The sequence below is a fragment of the Anser brachyrhynchus genome, assembly GCF_964034855.1.
Source record: "Anser brachyrhynchus genome assembly, chromosome: 1".
In the NCBI taxonomy this organism is placed as follows: Eukaryota; Metazoa; Chordata; class Aves; order Anseriformes; family Anatidae; genus Anser; species Anser brachyrhynchus.
Window position 1 is genome coordinate 36453473 of NC_137694.1, and position 27192 is coordinate 36480664.

At 38.6% G+C, this 27192-nt stretch overlaps 1 protein-coding gene across 6 annotated transcripts; it reads left to right on the plus strand.

Annotated features, from left to right (window-relative positions):
• Positions 1 to 27171, plus strand: TBK1 (TANK binding kinase 1). 6 transcript variants are annotated; one of them, XM_080576658.1, is made up of 21 exons: positions 1 to 143; positions 3730 to 3849; positions 5601 to 5741; positions 6534 to 6663; positions 7266 to 7447; positions 8231 to 8391; positions 9786 to 9896; positions 12095 to 12274; positions 13778 to 13974; positions 16470 to 16528; positions 17593 to 17684; positions 18115 to 18216; positions 19671 to 19749; positions 20650 to 20771; positions 20887 to 20963; positions 21299 to 21338; positions 23740 to 23841; positions 23942 to 24038; positions 25098 to 25204; positions 25548 to 25619; positions 26535 to 27171. In XM_080576658.1, exons 2-21 carry the CDS (start codon positions 3763 to 3765, stop codon positions 26584 to 26586), a joined length of 2190 nt encoding a protein of 729 aa, XP_080432784.1. In that variant the 5' UTR covers positions 1 to 143; positions 3730 to 3762; the 3' UTR covers positions 26587 to 27171. The 6 variants fall into 6 exon arrangements, with proteins under 6 accessions (XP_080432784.1, XP_080432780.1, XP_080432782.1 ...); XM_080576659.1 differs by lacking the exon at positions 1 to 143 and adding an exon at positions 1015 to 2447; XM_080576654.1 differs by lacking the exon at positions 26535 to 27171 and having other exon boundaries at positions 25548 to 25979.
• Positions 27172 to 27192: the final 21 nt, after the last annotated feature.

Consider the following 27192-nt stretch of genomic DNA (forward strand, 5'->3'; position numbering starts at 1 on the left):
AAGGGAAGGGAAGGGAAGGGGCCGGGCCGGGTCCCGAGGCGGCGCTCCTGTCACGCAGCGGCGGGGCCCGCTCCGCCTCCCCGGCGCGGCGGAGGAAGGCGGAAGGGGCCGGGGCGCTGGGCAGGCAGGCGAGCGGCGGCTCGGTGCGTGGGGCCGGGGGGCGGGCAGGGCTCGGCTCGGCTCGGCTCGGCTCGGCACGGCACGGGGAGGCCAGGCCGGGCTGAGCCGAGGGGGGCGGCAGCGGCGCGGTGGGAGCCGCTTCCCCTGGGCGCTGCGGGGCGCGGCGCTCTCGGTTCGCCGGGCGGCGGCGGGGCCCTGCCGGGAGCCGCGGGGCCGGGGAGAGCGCGGGGAGCGGGGCCGGGCCTGCGGCCTAGGGCGGCTCGGTCCTGAGGGAAAAAAAAAAAAAAAACATAGAAATAAAAATAAAAATAAAAGGTTCACGTGGAGCCGCTGCCGTGCGCCCGGGGCCAGGCTGGAAAGCCCCGAAATTGTGCGGGGGAAGCAGGAGCCCCGGGAGGCGGGTGCCGGGGGGGGAGCGGCGCCCTGCCAGCCCTGTGGGGGCTCGCGGGGTGTCCCCGCGGGCAGGCGTGGCCCCCACGGCTGCTTTATCGCCTCCTCGCCGACCTCTGCCTCCCCACAGCCAGCTTTGGGCGGTGGTTCCCCGCACACGGCCCTCCTCCTGCTTCCCTGGGCTGCCGGGCTGAAGCCGTCCCCCTGGGCTTTCCGCCGCAGGCCGCTGAGGAGGGAGGGGTAGGCAGAAAGAGGAGAAGGTTAAAGACACCGAGAAGCAGCCCCCGAGCGCTTGAACTGGTGATGAGGCGCGGGGAGAATAAAATCAGCCCTTGGTAGGAGGCCTGGGGATGTGCGTGAGGAACCTGGGACTCCTCTCCGGTAAGGGTTTGTGACCACAGGGAGTGCAAAGTTTGGCGCTGAGGCTGGAAACAGGGCTGCGGACAGAGGCAGGCGCATGTGGTTTCCTGAACACGAAGCTCGGTGAGGGAATTGGTTTGGGAAGGTAACAGAAGGCATGAAAAGGAAACTTAACAAATGCTGAGTGTTTAGAGACTCCGAGTCAGTCGAAGAAAGGAAAAGTATTAGATCAAAGGAGTTCTAGCGGTTGTATAAGTTATTAAATCATTGTTATTATAACTTGATTAAAGTCAAAGCTGCCTGAGCCTCTATGCCTTTAGACTGAAGGCTGTGCTAAAAGAGCATGGATTTTGTTATCATTATGAAAATACTTTTTTAACAACAACAAAAAAAAGCCTAATAGTGCAACACTGACTGTTTTTGGTACATACCTGGGGTTCATACCGGCGTAGTTAGATCTTTAGTTTTGCAAATTAAAAACAAAAAACAGACCTTGAAAGCCCATTAGAGACTTACTTTTGTATTAAATTCAAGCTTATCTATTGCAGACTTGGCCTTTTGTGGTGTTTTTACCCAAAGAGTTTGATGCAAATTTTATTAGAAAGTAAGAAGGTAATGGCAGAGAGCTGATCTCATACGTAGGCTACCTCGTCTCTATCGCTTGGGGCATCATGATGATCCAGTCTCTAACAGGCTACGAAAATGTTTGGTAGTTGAGTAGATATCAGCGAAGAAACTGTGCTTGTTTGATCCATCTGCACACTTTTGGTTTGCTTAGAAAGGATTCATTACGTTTGAGCCTTAGTACGGGGTTGTGATTGTTGGTTTGAAATAGATGATAACGTGTATTTACAGTGGGCTTGATTTAATTGTGAAGTGTATTATTTTGTTGCAGACCCCTTCCTTCTGTGTCTGCATCATAGATAGCTCTCTGCCATCTACAGTAACTGCCAGCAGGGAGAACTTGGTACTCTACCATTGCCAATTGTCTTAGCAGAGTTAACTGAGAATTTCCATTTGACTTATTTTTTTTTTTTTTTGGTTCAGATTTGAGAGATTCTCGTTAAGATTTGAGATGAAACCTTTCTTCGCTTCTCTGGGCACAAAGAACTTAGTCTAGATTTAAAAAATGCCGTTGCTGAACGCTTCCAAATTTATTTTGGAGTAATGGCAAGTCTTTGCATTTCACTGCTGTGTTCTGTATGCTCCGTGAGTACCCGGATGTTTTGGGTACGGCCTTACAAGAAACTCCACATCTTGCATGAGCCAGTAGCTAAAGGAAAGCAGGAAATCAGCAGTCGCTCGGTGCAGAGAAATGTGTTTGAAGCCGTGGGAGCGCTGCTGTCCCTGCCCACGGCAGTGGCTGGCACCCAGCCCCCTGCGCTCCGTGCCACCACCCAGCCAGTCTCTCTCTCTTCTCCCAGGAGGTGCAGCAAAGGCTTTTCCAGTTACTTGCTTCTACATCTCAGCGAGCTGTTTCTGCTGTGTTTCAGTCGTTGCCACTAGGACAGGCGGATGCAGAGCTGTCTGCCCGGCACTGAGGGAAGACAGCTGCCGGAGGACCTGCTCCTGCCCGGGTCCGTGTCATGCTGTTAAGGTTCTTTAGATCTGGAAAGCTAGGTCTTTGATCTCAGGTCCTTTTGCTAGATTTAAGGGCAAAATTAGTGCTTTGATTAAACCAGGAAGGTAGAGGTATTCAACTGTACCTCCTGCTGGTTTTGCGGAGGCTAGCAGTTCTGTTTTTTTTCTTATAGCTTTTATTTAATCAAACATACTTTTTTCTTTCTTTTGAATCTGTGAATAATGAAGTGTTTGACAGTTTATCCTCAAGGAAGGGTGGGTAAGCTGGGCTGTCTCTCTGAAATTGATGTGACGTACTGAATATGAAATTTTAGAAGTGAGGGAACCGTAGAATCACAGAATGGGGTGGGTTGGAAGGGAACTTAAAGCCCACCCAGCTCCAACCCCCTGCCATGGGCAGGGACACCTCCCACCAGACCAGGCTGCCCAAAGCCCCATCCAGCCTGGCCTTGAGCACCTCCAGGGATGGGGCACCCACAGCTGCTCTGGGCAGCCTGTGCCAGGGCCTCACCACCCTCACAGTAAAAAATTTCTTCCTTTTATCTAATCTGAAACTACTGTCTTTCAGTTTAAAGCCATCCCCTCTTGCCCTATCTCTACACTCCCAGACAAAGAGTCCCTCCCCAGCTTTCCTGGAGGCAAATGAGAGAAACATCCTTTAATTTCTTCCAGTGGTTCTAAGAAGTAGCTGAAAATGCTTGTGTTACTCGTGGCTGCTACCTAGCTCAAGTCAAAACAGCTCTTTGTAGGTATTTAGCCCAGTTTCTTTACAGCTGTACTGAAGTGCAAGGCCCCAGGTTTTCTCTAGAAAAAGTTGATCTGAAAGATCCATTTATTAGCTGTCCTCTCACGTGTGTGTTCTTTGGCATTGCAAAGTGAATAATGGGACTCGGTTACCGGTCCTGCTGGTCTTGTGCGTTTGGTTTTGACTCTTTGCTATAGTTTCTGTTACTGTGTTAAAGACATATTCACAATAGAGCAATGTTCATATGGTTTTTACTTTTCCAGATGATTTTTCAAACAAAGTTTGGGTAGTAAGGATCTCAGATGCAGAGAAGTGTTGTGTCAAAGGCAGTATTTTTGATTTCCGGTACTATTCAGCTTGATTTTGTTTCTCTGTTTCACCTCTTATTCCTCCGCTTGGTTCTTTTTAACTATCTCTGTATGCGTTTGGAGTAGTCTGTGTGGTTTTTATGCCTTTTTTTTTTTTAATTAAAAAGTTCCCATTGTGCATTTTAGTAAAATAGATTTTGGTATATTTCACCTTTTGTTTTTAAGGTCAAAACGAAAGCTGTCTAATTGAGAGCAAAGATGCAGAGCACTTCAAATTACCTCTGGCTGTTGTCTGACATTCTAGGACAAGGAGCTACTGCAAATGTTTTCCGGGGGCGACATAAGGTTTGTGAGGATTTACTAATCCAAGTAAAATATAAAACTGAAAACTTTTTCATGTGTGAATAATGTCATGGAATTGATGATCGATGGTTCAAGATTTAGCAAATGCATTTTTGCAACTATTTATAAGGAGTTTTATTTTTTTTTATCTGTTCATCCACAGAATTAGAGTTCTATACAGTTACCTCTGAGGATTTGTTTGCGATATTATTTGTCCTTGTAAAATATTAATGGTTAAAGTTGATTCTTCGTTCTTTCATTCTTCAGTTCTATGAAAAAAATACTCCTTGCTTAAAAATTTAAATAGAAATGTCTTGTCAATTATTACATGATATTTGAGTCTTTTTTAAGTGCGCTTTTCATAGTTTTCCCCTGTTCTTTTAAAACCTGTTTGTTTTGATTTTTATGATCGTGTGCCGTTAGTGAAATATTCTTAACATATTATATCTGATGAAGTTACTGTAATCTCTGCCTTTAAGTCAACGCTTCATGCATGTGTTGAACACCATGATTTTGGCTGATGTGCTTTGAGTAAACACTACAAAGTAGTACAGATCTGTGTGTGTTGTAACCCAAGGAGGTAAAATGACCTTATTTGCCTAGTCATTCCATTCCACTGAGCTCCATGGCAGGTCTCGCAGAATGAAGAACAGCCTGGTTGTGGAATCAATGTTCCCCTATAGTAACGACACTGTGTCAAATCAATGTGAAGTTATATGTAAGCTACAATGTTTTCTACATTCCACATCTGTGCGAAGCAACACTGAGCAGTAATTCAGCATTTTATGTGGTTTTCTGCATGAATTAATTTCAACGCAGTGATTCCCCCGAAAACATATGTTTTCATGGTTGCATCTCCCATCACTCTCACTGTTCTGAGGGGTGACTTGCAGCTTGGCGTCAGTGGGAGGAAACCTTGAGTGGGGCACGAGCAGTGCACGTCACTGTGCCGTACAGCACACCTAGGTTAAGCACAGGAAGGCTTTATCTTTCAAATGAATCTGTCACACACAAGGCTGCCAGCGTAACTTATTCCTAGAGCGGGCACAGGGAGGTGCTTTGCCCTGCGAGGGACAGGAGTTGCACAGTAAGCTGGTGCTGTGGGTGCATGAGCATGTTGGGGCTTAGTCCCACCTGAGAACTTAAGTCTGATTAAGCCCCTGACTGTGTTCCTGAGCCTTGCCTGTCAGATGAGTTTGAGTCTTTTCAGGAGTAGCATGTAGTGCTTGAGACTGCCTTCTGTGAAAAAGTAAAATATTCCTTTATCTGTATAAACAAAGCGATGAAGAGAGCAACATTCAGCTTCCTAAAGTTGTAACTTGGGCGAGCAAAGATTCTCAACTGTGGGATGTGCCACCTCTTTCCAGTCTCTGCAAGAGGTTCGCCTCTTGCTGAAAAATTGTTTTTCATCAGAGTTCATGGGTCATTCTTCAATGCATAGCCTGTCTTATGCTAACTCTTCTTTATTCAAAAGGACTTTGATTTTGGGGGGTTAACCGTGAGTTTCCATTCTGCTAGTCTGTTTACTTCTAGCCAATATTAAATTAAACCAATACATACATAATATATATTTTTAGGAGAATCTTAATTTTCACCTTTACACAAAATACTATTTTGAAGTTTTTCTAATCTGGGTATGCTCATACAAACAGCACAAGATCTCAAAATGCTTGGATAATGGGTATGTGCACTTTTACAATCTTAGGTTTCTGTTTGATTAACAATTTGTTTTTTGTTTTTTGTTTTTTTAACAGAAAACTGGGGATTTATATGCTGTCAAAGTATTTAACAGTATAAGTTTCCTTCGTCCTGTGGATGTTCAGATGCGAGAGTTCGAAGTATTGAAGAAACTGAATCATAAAAACATAGTCAAATTGTTTGCTATTGAAGAAGAGGTAATGAATTGTTGTAGTCGTAGTCTGAGATTGCTTTACTTCAATTATAAAGGATAAAATCACATTTTTAAGAATGGTAACTTATGTGGACCTAGCCACCCCTTTTTTTCTTTCTTTTTGTTATTGTTGTTGAAAGAATATGCTTGGTTTCAGTGTTTAGGCACGGTTTATGGTCATTCAAAGCCATCTCGAGAAGCTATTGTCCTAAGCTTTATTTTGAATTAGGATTTTTAAGTTATCTGCATGTATGAATAGGTAATACATACTGGTAAGATATAGAAGCATCGAGCAAGGTGAATACAGTTAATTTACAGCAAACACTTGAAAACTGGAGGTGTTTCAGCAATTATGACTTTTTTTTTTTGCTTTTGCTTTGTAACTGACTAAAATAATGACATAGTACCTGTAGAATTTTAGTAAATGCAAATTACAGTGCTGAAGCTTGAGACTGATCAATTGAAATAACCCAGATGCTGAGGCTGCTAAAGAAGAAAGAAGTGAACTGTTCTTTCTGCTCTCCTGTGCTGTAGTTTCTTGTTTGCCCACCTATTGATACTGTTGTCTACCCTGCAAGGACCTACAACTTTCTTCATCTCCAAGTTAGAATAAGTGAAATAATATAAAAATTGATCTGTGCTTGTTTTGAAGATCACCAGAATGGTACTTGTGGTCTAGCTACTGATTGTTTTTATTTATTTATTTATTTATTTTAAGTAAGCTCCTGTGCTATATGTAATTTCTGACATTGTTTTCACAGTAATCGCAAACTTATCTTTTGGTATTGTTTTCCAGACAACAAGTAGGCACAAAGTACTAGTGATGGAATTCTGTCCATGTGGGAGTTTATATACAGTTCTGGAGGAGCCATCTAATGCCTTCGGTTTGCCAGAGTCTGAGTTCTTAATTGTTTTGAGAGATGTAGGTATGTAGACTTCACTCTTTTCGTTGACTGAAACAAACTCATACTTGTTTTGTTTATCTTGAAATAGCAGGAGACAAGGAGTTTGAATCTGTCAATTAATTCAACAAATTAAGATACCTATGTGGAGTGGTACCTTTTATTTGTGCCTATATTGGTGTAGATAGCTGAATTAAGATGTAAAGCTTTAAATGTTTTTGTCTAAATCATTGCCATAAATCTTGATTGTTTGTGTGTTTAAGATTGTTTGATGAAGATTGTCATGTATTTGACTGATTTATAGTGATAATTAATCTCAGAAGAGTAAATCAGAAAAATTATGAGTTTTACCTGTATCTGCCTGTTGTTAGAAAAATATCCACGAGTACTTCATGGGAAAGATGTTTCTGAGAGCAAGAAATAATATAAGTTAGCTGTTTAGAAGAAGAAAAGGAAAAAATGCTTAGAACATTTTCTGGTCTTTTTGTTAATTGGATGTCTCTGCTCATTCCCATTTCCCAACGAGAAAGTGGACACAGATGTATTCTTAGCCTCAGTTATGGGTCAGTGCTTGTGCAGTGAGTGTCGAGATGCATGTGTAAATTCTGTCTTTTTTGTTATTGAAGTGGCTGGGATGAATCATCTCCGGGAAAACGGAATAGTGCATCGTGACATCAAGCCAGGCAATATAATGCGTGTTATAGGTGAAGATGGTCAGTCCGTTTATAAGCTGACAGACTTCGGCGCTGCGAGAGAACTCGAAGATGATGAACAGTTTGTTTCTCTCTATGGCACAGAAGAGTATTTAGTAAGCCCATGTGATTTTACTTTCTGTTGAGAAAATGTTTAAAGCCTGGCACCCTTTGTGATGAGAGTTGAATAGGTGAAGTTCAGACTGCTGGAAATTAATAATGAAATCCTTGTGTCATACTTGTTTTTATAACTTACCACCTTTTTCACCTTGGGTCACGCCAGTTCTGCTGACCTGAGCACAGTAGCCTTGAAATAATTTCCAGGTCTAATTTCTGTAGTTTCCTTGAGTGAAAGGAACACCACCACTATTCTAGTTATTAATGTCTTTATTCCTTTAGATATTTTTCAGTTTGTATTGAATAAGTGGTTGATGTTAAGTGTAGTTAAGGCTCACTTACTTGACATCATTGTTAGCCAGAGAGAGGCAGGCAGAGAAGCTTCAGTACAAGAATCTTAGATGTAATTGTCTTCCTGCCATTGCCTAAAAATGTTTTCCCACATGTAATACCGTAACTGATACTTTCCTCTGCTATGGACCCTTTTCCAATTTAGTTTCTGTTGTTTCACAGTCATCTGGAAGAGTACTGGCTTTCTTCTTTTCTTTGGTGCTGTTTTATTCTAGTGGCCTGTTTTTGGGAAAACTTTATTAAAAGTAGCTATCGTATACCTAGGAGCACTTTTGTTGTAATTTGTTGGAATAACTTAAGCAAATTTCATAATATAAACTAATTTCATTTTCTGATGAAAAAATTTGCTGTGAAATGATAGATTGTGTTTTTTTTTCTTTATGTTGTCCATCTAAGTTATTTTTATCTGTTTTTTTTTTTTTCCTCATTAGCATCCAGATATGTATGAGAGAGCAGTTTTGAGGAAAGAGCATCAGAAAAAGTATGGAGCCACAGTTGATCTGTGGAGTATAGGGGTGACTTTTTACCATGCCGCAACAGGGAGTTTGCCTTTCCGACCTTTTGAAGGACCTCGTAGAAACAAGGAAGTGATGTAGGTAATTTAGTAGGAGAATTTTATCTGTTCATAAATTTAAAGTCAGTCCATGAAATGTTTTTTATTTTTTTCCGAAGAAATCCTATATACGTCTTATAAACAGTAAGATAATGAAAATATTTAAGGCATAACATTCTTTAAAATTCTACTTCAACAAAGATTTTACTGTGTGGGACCTTCAGACCTGAACGAAGTATCAGATTTCCCCCTGAATACTGATGTTTTTCCACACATCTTTCCTTCACCGTTGCCTATTGCAGTGCGATATATGTAATTTGGATATTCAGATGATCTTGTGGTAATCTGAAATGTGTTTTCAGTGCTGCAAATTTTTCTTATCCTTTAAATGATTGTCTCTCCAGACAGTCTTGAAATGCATGCACTACCCCTGAGACTGACATTTATTTGTTTTAGTAGCAGAGTCATGGCTTTGCTTATTTCACACAATCAGGTACTGTAGCTAGCGACAACAGGTAACTCCTAAACATGAAACGGAAGTTCTGTCTCTGACGTGCTGGTTGAAATTCCTTTTTCATCTTAGTCTAGTTCTATTTTGTTGTTCTTCCATGTATTGCATTTAAAAACTAAAGCAAGACGCAAGACGGTACCTGGGGACACTGATGTGCCAGTAACTCCGCTGTACTGCTGTTCTTTGTTGAGGCTGACTACAGGTTGCTTAGCTTAAGGAACTGCCCATGCTTTGATTCTCCCACAGGCATTCTTGTCTCCTTGATGCTTGTCTGCCTGAGAGAGAAGCAAGGAACAGGAGTATGTTTTATATGTACCTTGTCCTCTGAGAAGAGAAAGCACAACTGAACTTTTACGTTTCAAAGACTGTTGCTCCTGATTCATTTCCTGAGAAGTTTGAGAAATACTAGCCTGCTAGGTACAAAGTTGGACGGTGCTAAATTGTATCTGAATTGCTGGATGTTTCCAAGTTGTAATTTCTCAAAGCCCACCTCCTGTTCCTTCATCCCCAAGTGACTGTGGTAGCTAAACGTTATCTCTTGCCATGGAACGTACTAGAAGTTAGTCAAGTAAATCCCCAAATTAAAGTTCCTTGGCAACCTGATTTTGATTAATTAATACTCGTGAACAAACTTCAGCTTCTCACAGTAATGCTAGAGATCTCTCCTTAATTTTTCTCTAACGTAAACAAAATTGCTTCTCCAACATAGTCCAGAGTATTTCTACTTTATTATTTTAGTACCACTCTGTCAGCTTATAAGGGAAGCTCCCTAATTATTGCACCACCTCTAAACAACAGGCTGGCCTAATGTTCTCTCTGGCTTCAGAATTTATATTACTGATTCTATTTTGAGGATTAGTTTACTAGACCTGTCTGTAAGAAGTAGCAGTTAAGTCTGTATTATTTTTATAATGTGTCACAGGTATAAAATAATCACCGGGAAGCCTTCTGGTGCTATTTCTGGAATACAGAAAGCAGAAAATGGACCAATTGAGTGGAGCTGGGAGATGCCTGTTTCATGTAGCCTTTCAAAGTAAGTTTTAGCTTCTCACAAAATGTTTCAACGTTGCTTGATTGTGCTTTGGCAATTATTTCTCAGGATTGGGCCTCTGGAACGGAGGTCAGATTGTTGAGTTGTTTTCTTTGAACTCTTCAGTAGATCCATACAATGTGCTAATAGGTTCTGATGTGTTTTTTCTTCCCATCTGTCCAAATAGTTTTAGTATTGCTAACTAAAGTATTGCTAGTATATAGCTAACTAGTATAGCTAATGTTACAAATGAGCATCTATGAATCTGAAGTGGTATGAGTGGAACAAAGATTATTACCATTTTTTCCACCCTCAGAAAGGAGCATGAAGATTTAATGAATCTTGAATTGATGCACCACTCCTTCCCTTTCTTGCAAGAATGTGACTTAAAGATTAAACAGTAGGAAATGATAAGGAAAGACAGTTCAGAAATTTACATTTTTCCCAGAAAACAATCTGCCTCAGCAGATTCAACAAATTCTTTTAATATCTTCTATTTTTTATCATTTATTTTTGTTTTTGCTTCATATTTTGTAATACTCAGTAGGAAGAGCCATGCAAGACTGATTTAGACACAAAGAATAATTATTGCTGATACACAGAAAGGGGAGACCGAAGCGTTCAATGCAGTGTAATCGCCCCTCAACATTTTAAGGATGATTCGCTTTTTAACAAATTTCCGTAGCAAACATAACGTGAAAGATCTGACCACAGTATGATCTTAAAAACACCTCCCATAGCCTATTTATTTCAGAGACTCATAGAATATCCTGAGTTGGAAGGGACTCACAAGGATCATTGAGTCCAACTCCTGGCTCCACACAGGACCACACAAAAATCAAACCCTATGTCTGAGAGTGTTGTCCAAACGCTTCTTGAACTCTGTCTTGGTTCTGTGGCCACTTCCCTGGGGAGCCTGTTCTCCCTTTCAGTGAAGAACCTTTTTCTAACATCCAGCGTGAACGTTTCTGAGTCTTCTTCATAATGCACAATTACATGTGTTCCTAAGTACCTTGCTGAACTGTTTTAAGTACTTTGCTGAACACTTATACAAAGCTATTTTTCTCTTAGTGAAGTGAGAATGAAATTACTCTGTGAACAGGCTTTGGAAACACATTTTGTGGAAGCCAAATATGTTGACCCATAAGGAGTGTAGAATGGAAGTCTGCTTTTTATCAGTTTATTAGTTTGTAAAAATAAATTTATTTATAGCATACAAAACATACAATTTATGTTTTTCATGGTAGTGCTTAGTTGTTTCCTTCTGCTTATTCCATATAATTCATATATTTTAAATAATCAAGGAAGCAGATTTTTTTTACTAGATGTCTGTTTATAGTAATATTTTCAAATAGCATTTAAACAGCATTTATTATTGCAAGTTTGGACTGAGGTCAGTTAGGAGCTTGGCATCCACTGACCTCCAGTGGGATCATCACTGAAGCTTGCTCCAAAATGTTACCAATTTTACCCACTGAGGTCAGATTTAACATGTACATATTTTTAAAACTTCCAAGAAGTTGCCTGTGATAACATAGGAGTAGGATCCACAACATTCCTTGCAAGTCAGATTTTCAAAGCAGGAATACAAGAAACTTAGGTTGGCCTTTTTCTGGAACAGTGATAGCTGTAAGGCAGTTGTTGCACATTTTCTTTTGCAGCAGTTGAGCTGCATGCGTCAAATACTGATTTAGTCCCATCTCATTCAAGATGAGTTTTTGTTAGCACTGACAATTCCAGTGATGTCTTTGCTAACTGAGCTGGTGCTGACTAAAAGCAACACACAAGCAGCTCTGCCAGCAAACTGTAAATGGCTGAAACCTGCTCCAAACTGATAAAGTGCGTTAAGTGTTTGGTGTGAGCCGGATAAAAAAGTATTGCCCAGCAGTGGTAGAACATGACCTTAGCTCTCTGATGCAGACTTTTTAAATTGTCATTTCTTTTCAGTGTCTGTGAAGTTTGTGAGATATCTAGGAAAAAATATTTAATAGTCAAGCCTCAAAAGGAAAGAGATAAAGTGTTATAATTAATGAAAAACAGTGGACATTATCACTGAACATTCTGTTATTCAGCAAAGGAAAAACGTAGTGCTGGAGTATTCTTCAAGGCATAATAGACAGACTTGTATTCTCGAGATAAGTAAAAGTGTGAAAAGATCCAAGTAGACCCAAGTTGGTTTATGTCTTCCTGGTGTTCTCTAGGGGTCTGCAAGTACTGCTCACACCCGTCCTCGCAAATATTCTGGAAGCAGACCAGGAAAAATGCTGGGGATTTGACCAGTTCTTTGCAGAGACAAGTGACATACTGCACCGAATAATAATCCACATCTTTTCACTCCAGCAGATGACCTTGCACAAAGTTTATATTCACAGCTACAATACGTAAGTGTTGCTCACTTTATTTTCATTTGTTTTCATTTCTTTGCTCTTGCTCTGGCAAACAGTATCGAGACCCCAGACCACCAGTGTTACATACTTGGTAGCCTTTCCTTGTCAGTTTATCTGGAAGTGTAAGCTTGTAATTTCTCTCTGAATTCACAGTGCACTGAAGTATGTTGGTGAATATTTCTAATAAAAATAAAATTGTTGAAGGTCAGATCAGCTGATCTTAGGTTTGGGCTTAATCAGTGACAGAACAGAGACTTAATCCTTAACATGTTTGTTACAGTGCTTTTGAGTTTGTAATGGTTACCAACTCAGCCCAGGTGTGTTTATGCTACGTTTTTTAGTACCTGCTATTTACAAAATAGTTTTTCAGAGAATGCGTTCAACTCCCACTGTACTTACCTTGTCATCAAGAATATAAAACATGCACGTCATCTGTGTCTGACATAAAACTCTCACAGGGCTTCTGACGTTGTAATTGGTGCAATTTAGGATCCTGAGTTATACGGTGTTCACTTCATGGTCATCAAGCACTGAAGTTAAAAGCAGTAAAATCTGATTTATAGTTTGATAGAAAAACAAATGCATTTTCTCTTCCTTACTATAGATAACGCAAAGCATAGATTATCCTCAGAGAACAAATACAGTTATTTCATCGAATGTGCAAATACAGTTCTGGCCTTTTCCAGTTTTTCTTTTTTGTTCTGTCGCTTGTATTGCTGGAGTATCAGTTTTGCAGAGAAGTTTTGCTTGTAGTTCTAATTGCTATTTGTACTTTACTTTTTCCTTTATTTTATTATTTACCTTTATGATTACTTCAGTGCTGGCTGTCCTATTCAGAGGTAGCAGTGTGCTGGTGCTGCACAGGAGGCAAACCGGTCCCTCCTGTTAGTTTGTTTAAGCATTTTGTAGTTGTTGTTTGAAGTTGTGAATTCTTACTTCTCATATTCAGTGATTGCTTGAAATAAAATACCAAAGTATCCTTGGTTGTTCTGCTCACTGCTGTTTTAGGAGATGAATCTGGCCATCTGTTCGCTTCAAGGCTGGATTTAGGGTGTGTGCTTTTTGACATGTAGAACACCAGACTTTTCTCTTGGAGAGACCATATACCTCTTTTTAAGAAATGGGTATGCTTGAGAAAAGTGAAGTATGCTTCCTTCCTCTCATCTGATGTTGTCTGTTTCTACTGACCTTCAGACTGCAGGACAAAGCAAGTTTGTTTACACAGACACTCACAAAAAGTGCTTTGGTGGAAAATCAGAGGTAGAGAGGGAAGTTTGGTATTTTCCAAGGAACAGCATTTCTTTTTGTAACAGAGCAAGCTGGAGCCTTAGGCAGCGCTGCTTTTTGGTGTTATAAGACAGATGCTTTATGTATAAAAAGCGTTCTTAATTCAAAAGAAGTAAAAAGGGATTTTAGTATAAGTAATACAAAATCTGAGTTGTTGAACCGTTGTATTGTAGTGACTAACTAGTACTGTATGTATTGTTTGTATTGTAGAGCTGCTATATTTCATGAGCTGGTCTACAAACAGACAAAAATACCATCTCAGAATCAAGAACTGATATATGAAGGTCGGCGTTTAATACTGGAGCCTGGCAGATTGGCACAACACTTCCCCAGAACTACAGAGGAGAATCCTATCTTTGTAGTGAGCAGGGAGCCCGTGAACATTGTCGGATTAATCTACGAAGAAGGTATGTGACAGTCATTTCTCCTTTCTTATAGCTATCCTTGGTAAATAGTGTTGCTTATTTACTTAACATCTTATGTCTGGATGAAGTAAAGTGTTTCAAAAGCTTCTCTGTGAATATCTGAATTTTTAAGCAAGCGGTCCAATTTAAAATATGCTGAGTATCCAGCATATTTTTACAGTAACAGTAGCTACAGTGTACCTAGTGCTGTGAACCCAAGCGTTTGTAGCTGTGGTGGTGCATATGGGGTTCTGAAACTTTTTTGAAGCACACACTTTTAAAATGTTGAGGGGAACGTTATAGAATGTTATTCAAAGCTGGTTCGTTTGTTATTTCTCACTAAGTGGAAATTCAGGCTTTGCTCTGTTTGTTTTATTCCTCATGAATGTGGTTGGTTTTTCTGTTAGCAGAAGAGGTCTTAACACCTTGCCTTTGCTTAGAAGATAAGGTAATGTCATAGCAGAAGAAAACAAAACTCAGTTTTTGCATTTATCACTGAGAGGCTTACAGAAGGCCCTGTGCCACAGCCCTTTTTTTTTTTTATGAGACGAGGTAGAGGACAAATCTCCAGTTGAGAGATCAGCCTTGGCTTTTGTCAGTGTGTCTCACAGTGAGTGCTAGAGCCAGCTGGTGCTCACGCAGAGGTGCCGAAGAGTGTGGGTAGGTGTGCTGTCTGTAGACGGATCACCAGCACCTTTATGTTGTCAGAGCTCTCCGAAGGATTCTGTAAGTGTGAGAACAAAGGAGATTCAGCTGATGGAGGCTATCCTAGATTTCAAAAGGTGTTCAGTGAAGTCCCACCCGTAAGACTCCTGATGAATCTAAGCAGCAATGAGATGAGAGGGACGGGTCTCCCACAGGGACAAACATAGGGCTGAAGAACAGAAATAAATGGCTGGCTTTTGCAATGGAGGGAGATCGTTAGTGGTGATCTGTGTTAAATCTGCACTGTGCAGCATGTTCACAAGTAATCTGGAAAATGAAGTATATTTTGCTGAAAATACCACCTTAAGGTGTTTGAGGTAAAGGCTGGTTATGACGGTATGTGTGAGAACCACACAATATGGACAGGCTAGGCAGATTAGATGAAAATCCATGGAGATGCACATGAAAACAGTGTCCAGTGTGGGGAGGGGAAACAGCCTGAACTTATGGAAGGACTCTGCTTTCCTGCTATTCTACCTTGCCATTCGGGAAGAAGATCTTGGAGTTTTAATGGATGATTCTGGGCAAACATCTGCTCGGTGCTTTGCAGCAGTCAAAACAGCCAGTGGAAAATTAGGAATGATCAATGAGGCTAAAAAATAATGTTAGTCCCCCTGCATTCACTTACTGTATGCCTTTACTTTGACCTTTGAGTTTCTGGATAGTTCCAGGCCCTTTTCCCTCCTCTTTCCAAGATGGTATAGAAGCACTAAAACATCTTCTGAGAAGAGCAACAGGGATGGCTTAAGAATTGGTAGAATGGATGAATTTTCAGCTGAGAAGGAAGCGGTGAGGGAGCAGAAGAAGAGGGATGTGCTGTATGCATAGGCTTTTGAGCAGCATTTAGAAGCTGCATAAGGATTGCTTTACTTTCTCTTCTAATAGAAGAACCACAAAATACCAAATCCAGTTGTCATGTTTACTGCTTTGAACCTGCGTGAGAGATACTTCCATCACAGAAAACATACTTAGGCTGCAGGTTTTTGCTACAAGATTTGAATGCTAAAGCTTTTAATGGGTTCAGGAAGGCTTCCATTAAATTAATGGAAGAGAAAACAATGTAACAAGGGCTTCATTAAACACAAATTTCATCAGATCTCAGGAAGTCCTTGAAACACAAATTGTTTGAAGCTGAGAGGATCTGAGAGGAAATTAGATTTTGTCCTGTTCTTTTTTTCTGTAAACTTTTGCTGTTGTCAGCTGTGGGAGACAACATACTGAGCTGGGTGATATCACAGAATGGCTTGGGTTGGAAGGGACCTTAAAGGTCATCTAACTCCAACCCCCTGCCATGGGCAGGGACACCTCCCACCAGACCAGGTTGCCCAAAGCCCCATCCAGCCTGGCCTTGAGCACCTCCAGGGATGGGGCACCCACAGCTTCTCTGGGCAGCCTGTGCCAGGGCCTCACCACCATCACAGTAAAGAATTTCCTCCTAACATCTTATCTAAATCTCCCCTCTTTTAGTTTAAAACCGTTTCCTCTTGTCCTATCATTATGTGACTGAACATGAAGTTGTTGTCCATCTTTTTTAGAAGCCCCCTTTCAGTATCGAAAAGCTTCAATGAGGCATCCCCGGAACCTTCTCCAATAATGCCTTTTGTTTAGAGGTGTTCCATATAACAAAACAAAATGAGACACTTCTTACATTCCTAGCTTCTGACTCAGTTGTGTTTTTGAGTTTTAGTAATAAATATTTCTTCAACATGTACTAGTGTATCTCTTATTTTATTAAGACTTTTGAAGTCTCTCATGAAACACAGGAAAATACAGATGTTTGTTTTATGTTTCAGTTTTACTTCCTAAAGTACATCAACGTTATGACTTGGATGGGGATGCCAGTATGGCTAAAGTGAGTAATTGTGATTTTGATTTATATAGCTGTCTCAGATAATGATACTGAGATGAAAGCTACTTAATTCTCAGATGAATCATGTTAATAAAGCTATTTTAATATGCTGGTAGGAATTCTGACCAACAGAAGTGTATTTGTTAACAAGGGCTCCAGAATCATATTTTATTAAAGCCAGAATTTGTATACAAAACATGTTTGTATTTAAACAAAAAATTAGCCTTTTTAAGTCCAAGTGCTTTGCTACTGCAAAAAGGCACTCCTGAAGGCTCCAGAGCTAGAAGGTTCATAACATCTGCAAGAGTAGAATTTCGGTTGCCTTTCTTGGAAGTTTACAAGATCTCTGTGGGAGACAAGTAGTGGATGTTTCATTTTTCTTGTCGTTATTCTAAAATTACTAATGGGTGCATTGACATGCTTTGACTTTGTGACAACTGTTTATGCTATTCCTATAAAACGTTGTCTGCTGAGGAGCTTTGTGTTCGGGCAAGGTAGTCCTAAAAGCATATGTCTCTTTGGAAACCAAACGTCTTTCAGATTAATAAACAGAAAGTAAGCAGTTGATATTATTAAAAATATTTAAACTATCATTTGTGAAACTTTGTTCAGAATTCCAAGTGATACAGCAAACTTGTAAGTGGAAATTAGGTGAAAGAAGAGTCCCTAGCCTTAGAATTGTCAAATTTTATAATTTTTACTAGTTTCTTTTAATGTATGTGTTTAATTCCTAAACTACTGAGGAAACGTACTTGTGACTTCCCAGAAGTTAAAGTAGATGCTGGGAGTAAGTGGTGTGATTTTTTGCTTAAAAAAAACTTATTTTCATCCCTAACAGATACTTCAGCATAACTGGAAAAACTCACTACCATGTTTAGCTGTGCCTCCATAACTAGTGTTTGGTTATTTCCTGACTAAAGTTTGGGCAAAGTTACGCATTTTATACTACCATCTTCATGTTGCTCTTTGATCTATTAATCTATGTTACTTTGTTGTCATTAATTGACCTGAAACAATTGTTAAAAGAATGACAGTTTAGTACTAATGTGTTTTGTTTTTTTACCCAGGCAGTAACAGGTATCGTATGTTATGCCTGTAGAGTTGCCAGTTCTTTGCTGCTTTACCAGGAGCTGATGCGAAAAGGCATACGGTGGCTAATGTAAGTACTTGATTGAATTGCAGTGAATGTGATTTTTTTTTTTTAATTATTTTTATTGAGATATACCTTGGCTATCAATACGTAATTTTGTAATCCTGGGAGGGAGGTTTCTTTTACTGCCTGAATATGAATAGACTTTCTGATTTTTCCATCTTTTCACCATTAAGGAAACAAAGATTCTTTTTTCTGTCAATAAGTTTTAGGTATTTGCAGTTTCACTTTCTCCTGTGGATAGTCAAAGTATAACCTCCGGTAACATGCAGGTACAATTGAGCAGCTTGCACAGGATAGTTTTATATGAGGATTATACTAACACATCTCTAAAGGAAAGCAATTTTACTAGCAGTTACTACTGTAGATGTATTATTGTATTACTGGTTGCTGGTAAGATGGCAGTTGAATGCTAGACTAATGCTTCGCTATTTTTTAGTGAAATAATTAAGGATGATTACAATGAAATGGTTCATAAAAAGACTGAGGTCGTCATCAGGCTGGATTTCTGCAGCAGAAACATTGAAAAAGCTGAGAAAATGTGAGTAGAAGCACTGCACCTAATACATTTATTTTTTTTTAGTCTTTAATGGCAGTGGTATTTTAGGCTATGTTTATTTACAGAGTTTTTGCCCTTAAAAATTGAATTTGAATTAGCATGGCTTTACTGACAGCAGTGATTTCACTTAAGCAGATTTAGTCATATGCTCACATACGGTGGTTAATGCACACATGTAGAGCCATTGGGCTTTTAGAGTAACTCCAGCAGCCATGTATGTATACCACCAGCTTGTATGTAGTAATTGTGGATACCAAAGGACTTGTCAGAGTTGACGTGCACATGCCAAATATGTAAAAACTGACCTGTCTGGGCTTTAAGGTACTTGCTTTAAAACAAACAAAAAAAAAACCAGCAACTAGCAAAGGTGATGACCGACAAAACCACAGTGTACCTGGGTAGCCTAACTGCAGATCATCAGGGCTGTGCTCCAAACGTTCCTTCAAGCCAGTTTACACTAGGTAACAGGACCGTTTGGCCCAGATATCTTCCTGTGTTCTGCCAGGTCCTGCAGATGAGTGACACACTGCTCAGAAGTCGTCACTGTAGGTTCTGTGACTAGTACGTCCTGTTGTATCTCAGAGCAGCTGTTTGAACAAAAATTATAGTAGTTCTCATGTGGATAGAAGTTTCCTATGTGTTTGCATGTAGTCTTTCAGCCTCCTAGGAAGTGGCAGGATTTTCAGTTTACTAACTTCAGAGGACTTTCACGGAGTTTGCAGAGGACACGTCCTCTTGTTTGTCCTCCTTTTTCAAGGCTCTGCTGTAAAGCATGACAATGCAGAGCTTTTATTTGGCAAGGTAACCAGGGTATTCGCCTGTGGCAAAGTATGTATTGTTTGAAAGTAGCTGGGCTGGTTTTTCATGGTATTTTTAAAAATAAAATATGTCTGGACTCAGCAGGAAAAATACCCTCCTGGATGATTTATTTGACACTTGAACTATAGTCTTACGGAAAGTGTCAGTATGAACAGACTACTAGCCCAGCCTTTAAGTTTTTGGTAACTCAGCCTTTCCAGTGAATTTCTACAGAAAAAACATCTTGGTGCAGTGGTTTGTTGTGTCATTGATTACGTGAAGAATCATTAGTTTGGTAACCTATTAAAAATGAATTGATGAGAGGAAACAACTTTCTACTACCTGTCGAATACAAGTAATGAGAGTAGAATTAAAAAAAAAGTTAGAAATGGAACTTTCAGACTTCTTTTTAACAGTTCAAATGTAGGAAAACGTTCAAGGAAGAATTTTTTTTCTTAATTTTCATTACTAATGGCCACTTAGAGCTGTCTGTCTTTCATGTCTGCTTGGCAGATAATGTATTTCATATAGAAGAAGTGGTAGTTATCGTTAATCTTTAGATTCAAGGAATATTTTGAGTGCATTCATTACTCTTATTTTTTTTATAATGTGCTTTTATAAATGTGCTTTGCGTTCAGATATGAGAATTTGATGCAGATCAACTTGGAATCATCAGAAGTGGATGAAATTTCAGAGATACACACAAAACTGTTGCGTGTAAGTATTTTACAAACCCATGTCATTCTCAAAATGGTGTTTCTAGAGAAAGAATGAAAAATTAAAATAAACAACAAAGGAACAGTAATAAAGGGTTTTCTATGAGTAACAACTCTGATTTTTCAAAGTCATTTCTAGACAGTCAAAGGCAGTTCAAATGCCTGTATCTAGATGTGGTTATCTTTCTGCAAAGACACCAAATCCTGTTATTAGTCCAGTGCAGTGAAAACAGTTGGTCATCCCTGAAAATACAATTCCATTTACTACAATAATCAAGTGAAAAATTATAACCACAAAATGTATTTTACTTTGAGAATCTTTTTTCCTTTCCTTAAAGAACTTTAAACTCCTTAGTTGGCTTTCTAAAGTGATACATACACAAGCACGCTTCAGAGTGATCTGCTTTGAAATTTGTATCGAGTTTCCAGACAAGTAAAAGATGGAAAATAACTTTTCAGACTGGTATCCTGGGAAGATGTGTAAACTAGAAAGGAAAAGGTGATTACTGCATTTTTATTTTGGAGGTTGTATGACTTGCAGAGAAAGAAATGTATGAATTTAGTGGATAGTTAGTCATTATGTGAACTCATAACAAACTAAAACAATGAGAGTAGAAGTAAATTGGAAATATATGAAAGGTAAAATCTTGTTGTTGAAGACTCTGAAAGAGAGAATTAATAATAACAAATAGAAACACCAGCTTCAGAGAAATTCTTTCTTGAATAATAATGTATTTTATCTGCTTTTAGCTAAGCTTCAGCAGATGATTGGGCATATTTCTTTAATGAAGGTTAGTTAAACAAATGGGTCTGTAGTATTAATGTGCTCAGTCTGTTTTCAGCCTGAATTAATTTTTCACTTTACCCAGTGGTAAGATTGAACTTTCTTGCTCTTATGTAGCTGTCCGGCTCTCAGGGCACAATAGAAACCAGTCTTCAAGATATCAAAAACAAGCTTTCTCCTGGTGGTTTACTGGCTGATACCTGGGCAAATCAAGAAGGCATGCATCCAAGAGACAGAAAGTGGGTAATTGTATTACCTCTTTTAATATGGATTAGTTGTAGTTCATAAAAGCTCATTAATAGCTGCCTAAGTTTGTGTGTAAAATTCCTAATTTTATTCCTTTTGTCGCTCTAGTCCAGAAAGGCTGCAGGCACTGCTATGTTCCATCACAGATATTTATTATCAGTTCAAAAAAGACAAAGCGGAACGAAGTAAGTAACTTATTTGATTCACTTTTAACATAAACTCTAGTGTAAAGGACAGGTCAGTTCTTGTTCTGTTAGGATATTTGTGATAGCAATGAACAGTTGGTCAGCAGCAGTGAATATGTCTGTAGGCCTTTCCTAGTTAGCTACTGTCTTAAAGCCCATGTGAATGAAACTCACAAATCTGAATTGCAATACTGGCGGAAAAAAAAAAAGTAAATTGCTGCTTTTACCTACCAACATAGAAGAACACACAGAAAATGGGTAAACTAAGTGGAGTTTTACATAAATACAACTAACAGAATTAAATTGGTAATGTCTGTCATCTGCTCTGATCCTAGGGCTTCCTTATAATGAAGAACAAATTCACAAGTTTGACAAGTAAGTTTTGAAGTTACATTTGGGAAATACCATGGTTGCTTTCAGGTCCTACAGGCACGCTTGGCAATAACCTCTTCTCTTGATTATTGCTGTAAATTATAACTGCTTTAGGAGTATTTTTTTTAATGTCCTTTAAATATCTTAAATACATAGGGTGCCAGCATGTTATAACGAGGTGTTTTCTGTCAGTGGAATTCTGTCACACCGTCACAGATACACCTTTTAAAGGTAGATGTGAAATACCTGTTCCTAATCTGGGCATAATTATCTTACAGGAAATATCTTTTTGTCCTGTTTGTTTTAGAGAGGAATAGAACCCTGAGTAACAGTAAAGTGATTTTGTAGCTAAAGTGGATATAATTTTTTACAGATAAATAAGGCATGGACTAGCTGGATGAAATTATAGAAATTACAGAATTACTTAATATTCAGGAAATATAGTGTGTAAAATAAACTTTAATGCTGTTCTCCATACTGTTGAAAATTGCCACTTACAAGTTAAGTGTCTGTATGTAATCTGGTTGTCTAGACACCCATGAGGCTTCTCTGACTCTGAAGACTTAGACTTAACTCTTGAGCAACTCTAAACAGCTCCTCTGCTCATCCTGCAGCACTTGTCTCAGGATCCACGCAGTTACTCCTACACAGGTGCCTAATACTATCTGAGTCGCCCTTAGGTACCTCAGATGTGGTCTGAGACTGGGAGGTAGGACGTGACTAATGGGAGACCTGCACCTTTCGGGATGCACAGCTGGAAGCAGCACAGGGTATTGTTGTGCATCTCAAATGATGCTAGATGCTTGTGTTTAAGTAACTAAGTTACCTTCCTAGAGGCTGGTCAGTTGAGTGGTTTCGTAGTCATTGCTTACTGGTGTATGAATGTAGACACTGCTTCTGGAACTTTCTAAGAATTCTTGATGTTGCTACCACTACTGTGGTTCACTAACAATTACAGATGGAGAGCCAATGTGAAGGTGGCACTGACAGGTATTCTCTTGGTCACGATTTTACCATAATGAGAGCTAAATGGTGTAACTGCCAGCTGGGGAGGGGAGATTGCTTTAATGTAAAATTTTTGAACTCAATGATCCTTGTGGGTCCCTTCCAACTCGGGATATTCATTGATTCTAAAGGCCAAGAAGGAACAAGAAACCTAACTAGTTATGAGATAGATCTTGATACACTGAAAGTGGCTTGGACACATCATTGTCCTGCAACAGCCAGAACTTAACATAGGAGATAATGTGAGCAATAATTTCAAGTCCTGTGTTCTAAAGAATGTCGTCAGAAAACAGTTAAACGTTGAGACTGAATCCACAGCATATTTTAAAGCAGCTCTCCCTTTAGCAGACAATTTTTTTTTTCTACTACTAATCAAACAGTGTCCTTGCATTAATATGTGAATAACTTTACATAAATAGGCTTCATTTTAATGGCCTTGAATACTATATATTTTCTACCGCAAGTGTTTCCTCAAGACTGTATGGGTGTATTTGAGATCCTAACTACATCCTTTTTAATTTGATGCCTCCCAGAGAGAAATGGCAGTGGTTTGCCTTAAGTACCTGCTCTTCTGCAGTGCAATAGCTTGAGTTCCACTGATCTGAGAAATGAAACTGAAAAACTTTGTGCCTTTAGCAACAGTGATTGGCCTTTGTAATAGCTAGTACTAAACAGATAAAGGAGCAGCACTAAATTCATATTTTTTTTGTGGCTGAATGACAGGTATGCATGCCTGATTATAAACCAACTACATTCCAGCCAACATTTGATTAACCAAAGGCTATCATGCAAGAGTTAATGATATACCAGAAGCAGTTGTTAGACTGCAGCCCTCAGTATCCTAGATTCCTTTAGTTTTGCTTCCTGGTGCGATGCATAGTATGGTATGGCAGCTCTACTGGGACTGCTGTCTGCAATGCTAACAAGAATTGCTTGTCATAAATTTAAGCTGACACAAAAATCCAATTTTTGTGTTGCATGGATATTATTCAGCACAAAGGATTATTTATATATGCTGGAGGTTCCAAATATCTACCAAAGACAAATTAGAAATAATAAGGAGTTTTGCCCTTTCAATTTAGAATCCTTTTCCCTTAAATATAGTTGCTTGGATAATTGGTCAGATGTATTTTCCCAGTGAGCATTTATTCATACACCAATAATTGCAACTTAATTCATTCAGTTACTTTTTTTTTTCTCCCTGCTAGGGAATATTTTTGAAGCATAACCTGTCAGTTCATGCGGTGTGTTGAATTCTCATACATTACAACTGCACAAATAAAATTGGTTGAAGAGATTTTAAGTCTTTTTAAGCCTTTTCTCCAAGTTTCAGGAAGTGAATTGGAGGAAGGGTTTCTGAAAAGAGTACAACACTGTTTTGGTTGTTTCTGTGTTGCAGGCAGAAGCTGTATTTGCATGCTACAAAAGCCATAGCTCTATTCAAAGAAGAATGTGTCAGCAAGTATGATATATTTCTGGACAAGGCTGAGGACTGGACAAGGCAAGTTTATTGATTTCTTTAATATTCAGAAGTGTTCACTGCACCACTTTTTTACGAGATTCTTAAAGGGTCTTGAAAGAAAACTTTTTTTTTCTTCTAGGAAAATGCTTCACATAAGGAAGCAGTTACTGGCTCTCACCAACCAGTGCTTTGACATTGAAGAAGAGGTATCCAAATACCAAGATTATATAAACGAGGTAGAATTCTTCTAAATTATTTAAAGTGTTGACAAAAATAAAAGACTATTCTATATTGTTTCATATTAATACTGTTGTTTATAGTGAGTCATACTTAGGTTAATGCAGTCATATTAAAATATAGGGCTGTTTGGATGTAGTATTTGGTCTATAGTAGTTTCACTGATGATATAGGAGTTGCATAGAGGACAGCCTGGTTTACAAATCCTGACTTGATTTTTATTTTATTTTATTTTTGATATCACTAGCAGTCCAAAAAAACATCTGTGCAAACAGATGTGAGTTTGCTGGGAGGTGTTCTGTGTAACTACTGTCACAATAGTATCTAAGTGCCTAGAGGATTATGTTAATACTCTTATGAAGCATAAGACACTACTCCCATATTCAAGATTAGGGGGGTACATGCTCAAGGATACATGCTAATATAATGCTGCTGGTGGCATGCAAGAAAACATTTTGTTAAAATTTGGACAGTGACTCTTGCAGGATGTCAACAGAATTATCTCAAAATTGAGAGAATGAGAATAGCTGTAACTCTTTTGGTTGTAATCTAGTTAATGAGACATATAAGGATCATAGTCAATGCACTGTCCCCAAATCAAAAAGTAATCTAAAAGTGCATTTTCATTCAATAAAATTGTTATTCTTTATAAAGGAAGTAAATACGAAAGAAAAACATCCAAGAGATTAAAAAAACAACAACAAACCAACAGTGAAGAGCAGTGTTTTACTTGTTTGTTTGTATTTTAGTAGCATGTCAGAAGTCAGTTATTCACTAGAATCCTGTTGCCTTAGGATATCTGCAGACATAACAAATAGATAATTCCTCCTTTTGAGAGTTCATTATGGAAGTATAAGGCTCTTAAGAAGATGGAACAAATCAGGGAACTACAGGTTATATGTATAACGAAATTACTATGATGATCTCACACCTTACTGTTCTAATGATTTTATGAGACATCATACCAACAGAGAATTTAAAGAAGGATTTTAGGGTGGCCATCAAGACATGTATCACAGCTTGTATTTTAATTTGTGTTACCTTTTTGTCTGTTGCAGTTACAAGATGCTCTGCCTCAGAAAATGTTTGCAGCTTCCAGTGGGATGAAACACACCATGAATACAGTTTACCCAAGTTCAAACACATTAGTGGAAATGACTCTTGGGTGAGAATTTATTAATTGGGTGTATGTAATATTCCATGCCAATTATACAGATGGATTGAAAAGAATGTTTGCAGTTGACTTAGTGATTGTTGTTAAGGCTGGTAATTTTATATTTATTGCAGGAAAAAAAACCACTTTATATTGCTAAAGCAGTGGTACAGATTTGTGAGTAAAGGATACCGCTAATAAATATCCAACACTTTTAGTAAATAACCAACCTGATATCTGTCTCCCATTTGGTAGGCAGTAACAAGTTACTAAAAGCTGTGTGGTGGTGAGTGGTTGTAGTAGATAACTGCCTCTGTAAAAATTGTAACCTTTCTTTTGCTTCTTATTATTACAGTATGAAGAAACTAAAGGAGGAAATGGAAGGCGTTGTTAAAGAGCTGGCTGAGAACAACCACATTTTGGAAAGGCAAGCAATTATTTTCCCTTTGTGGGCTGATAATAGGAGCAAACTTAATTTGATACGTTTTGTAGATTCAGAATACAAACTAAGGGACAGTTCTTTAATCTCTTTAACTATAAATATATTTTGAACTATTAATCTGAGGTGTAACAAGAAAACTTTAAAACCTTGAAACATTACTGTAAAATTATTCTGATAAAGCAGTCATGACATTTTTGTTCAGTACCACTTAGATTTAGCTAACAGAAATATCTGTTGCACAGAGATTAATTCTGAATTTCAACACAACATTTTTGCAGTAATCCAGTAGGCTGTTTTAACTCATCACTTTTAGATATTTTTAACGACGGTGAAATTATGCCAATATTGAATACATCGTATTCAATGTATACATGTGTACATATATATATGTATATATGTATGTATATATATGTATATATATATATGTATATATATATACATATATATGTATACATGTATACATTGTATTCATCAAAATTGATGAATCATTGAATGATTTTGCAGTTTTCAGATCGCTTAAATAAAGCAGGGAAGAAGAGTTTTCATTATTACATATAGAATACTTTTGCTTTTTTCCATAATGATGATAAAATATAACATCCTGATGATGATAATATATGAAAATAATAATATCCTAAAAGCTTCAAGGTAAATTGCTGATAGAGCTGAGCTGAGCTTCAAGCGGACTTGGTTTGGTTTTGTTCCTCATGCCCAGTCCCATACCAGAAAGGATGCTATTCTCCAAGTACCTTGTTGTCACCTACAGAAGTTAGATACAAATGTGTGTGTCAGCATGTAGCAAGGGAAAGGAGAAGTCCCACAAATAAATTATAATGAAAAAGATTGATTGATTCTATATTTAATTCAATCACCTAAGAATACACTGCTTTTTCATTTCAGATTTGGTGCTTTGACTACGGATGGTGGCCTGCGGAATGTGGACTGTATCTAGCTTTCAAAGGACTTGAAGAGGACTTGTAAATTTTTCAAAGGGAAAAAATACAATTGGGACATGTAAAAACAGACGATAATTCTGTACCCATTTTTTTTCCTCTGCAACTGTAGTATTAAAAAATGTAAATATGTATAATATGTAAATATAGAAGATATATATATCTTTTTTGTCAACATTAGGATAGAATTACTCCTGGCAGGGAATTTAACCCATGGAAGATCTCTGACAGAGTCCTAAAGGCAAAAGTGTTGTTGATGAAGTTGATATGTATTTGTTTTTAATATTGCCCCTTTTTCAGAGTGCAATTTACTCTTTATTGCAAGAGAATTTGCAAAATACTAAAAATTATGATTAGTCGTTAAAGGGTGTATTGGTTTTCCTTTAACCACTACTGTTATTTTGGAGTCTACTTGAATGACTCTAATATCACAAAACAGGAGGACTGTTAAATCAGGTCTCTTTAAGTAGGTGTCAATGGGGACTAAAAGCACAGACAGGACAGAGTGGAAATGCCTTTCTCTTTCCTTCACATCCAGACTGTTAGTTCACTACTACGAGAAAATAAATTCACAACTTTTTTTAAGTCCTTGTCCATATTTGGTG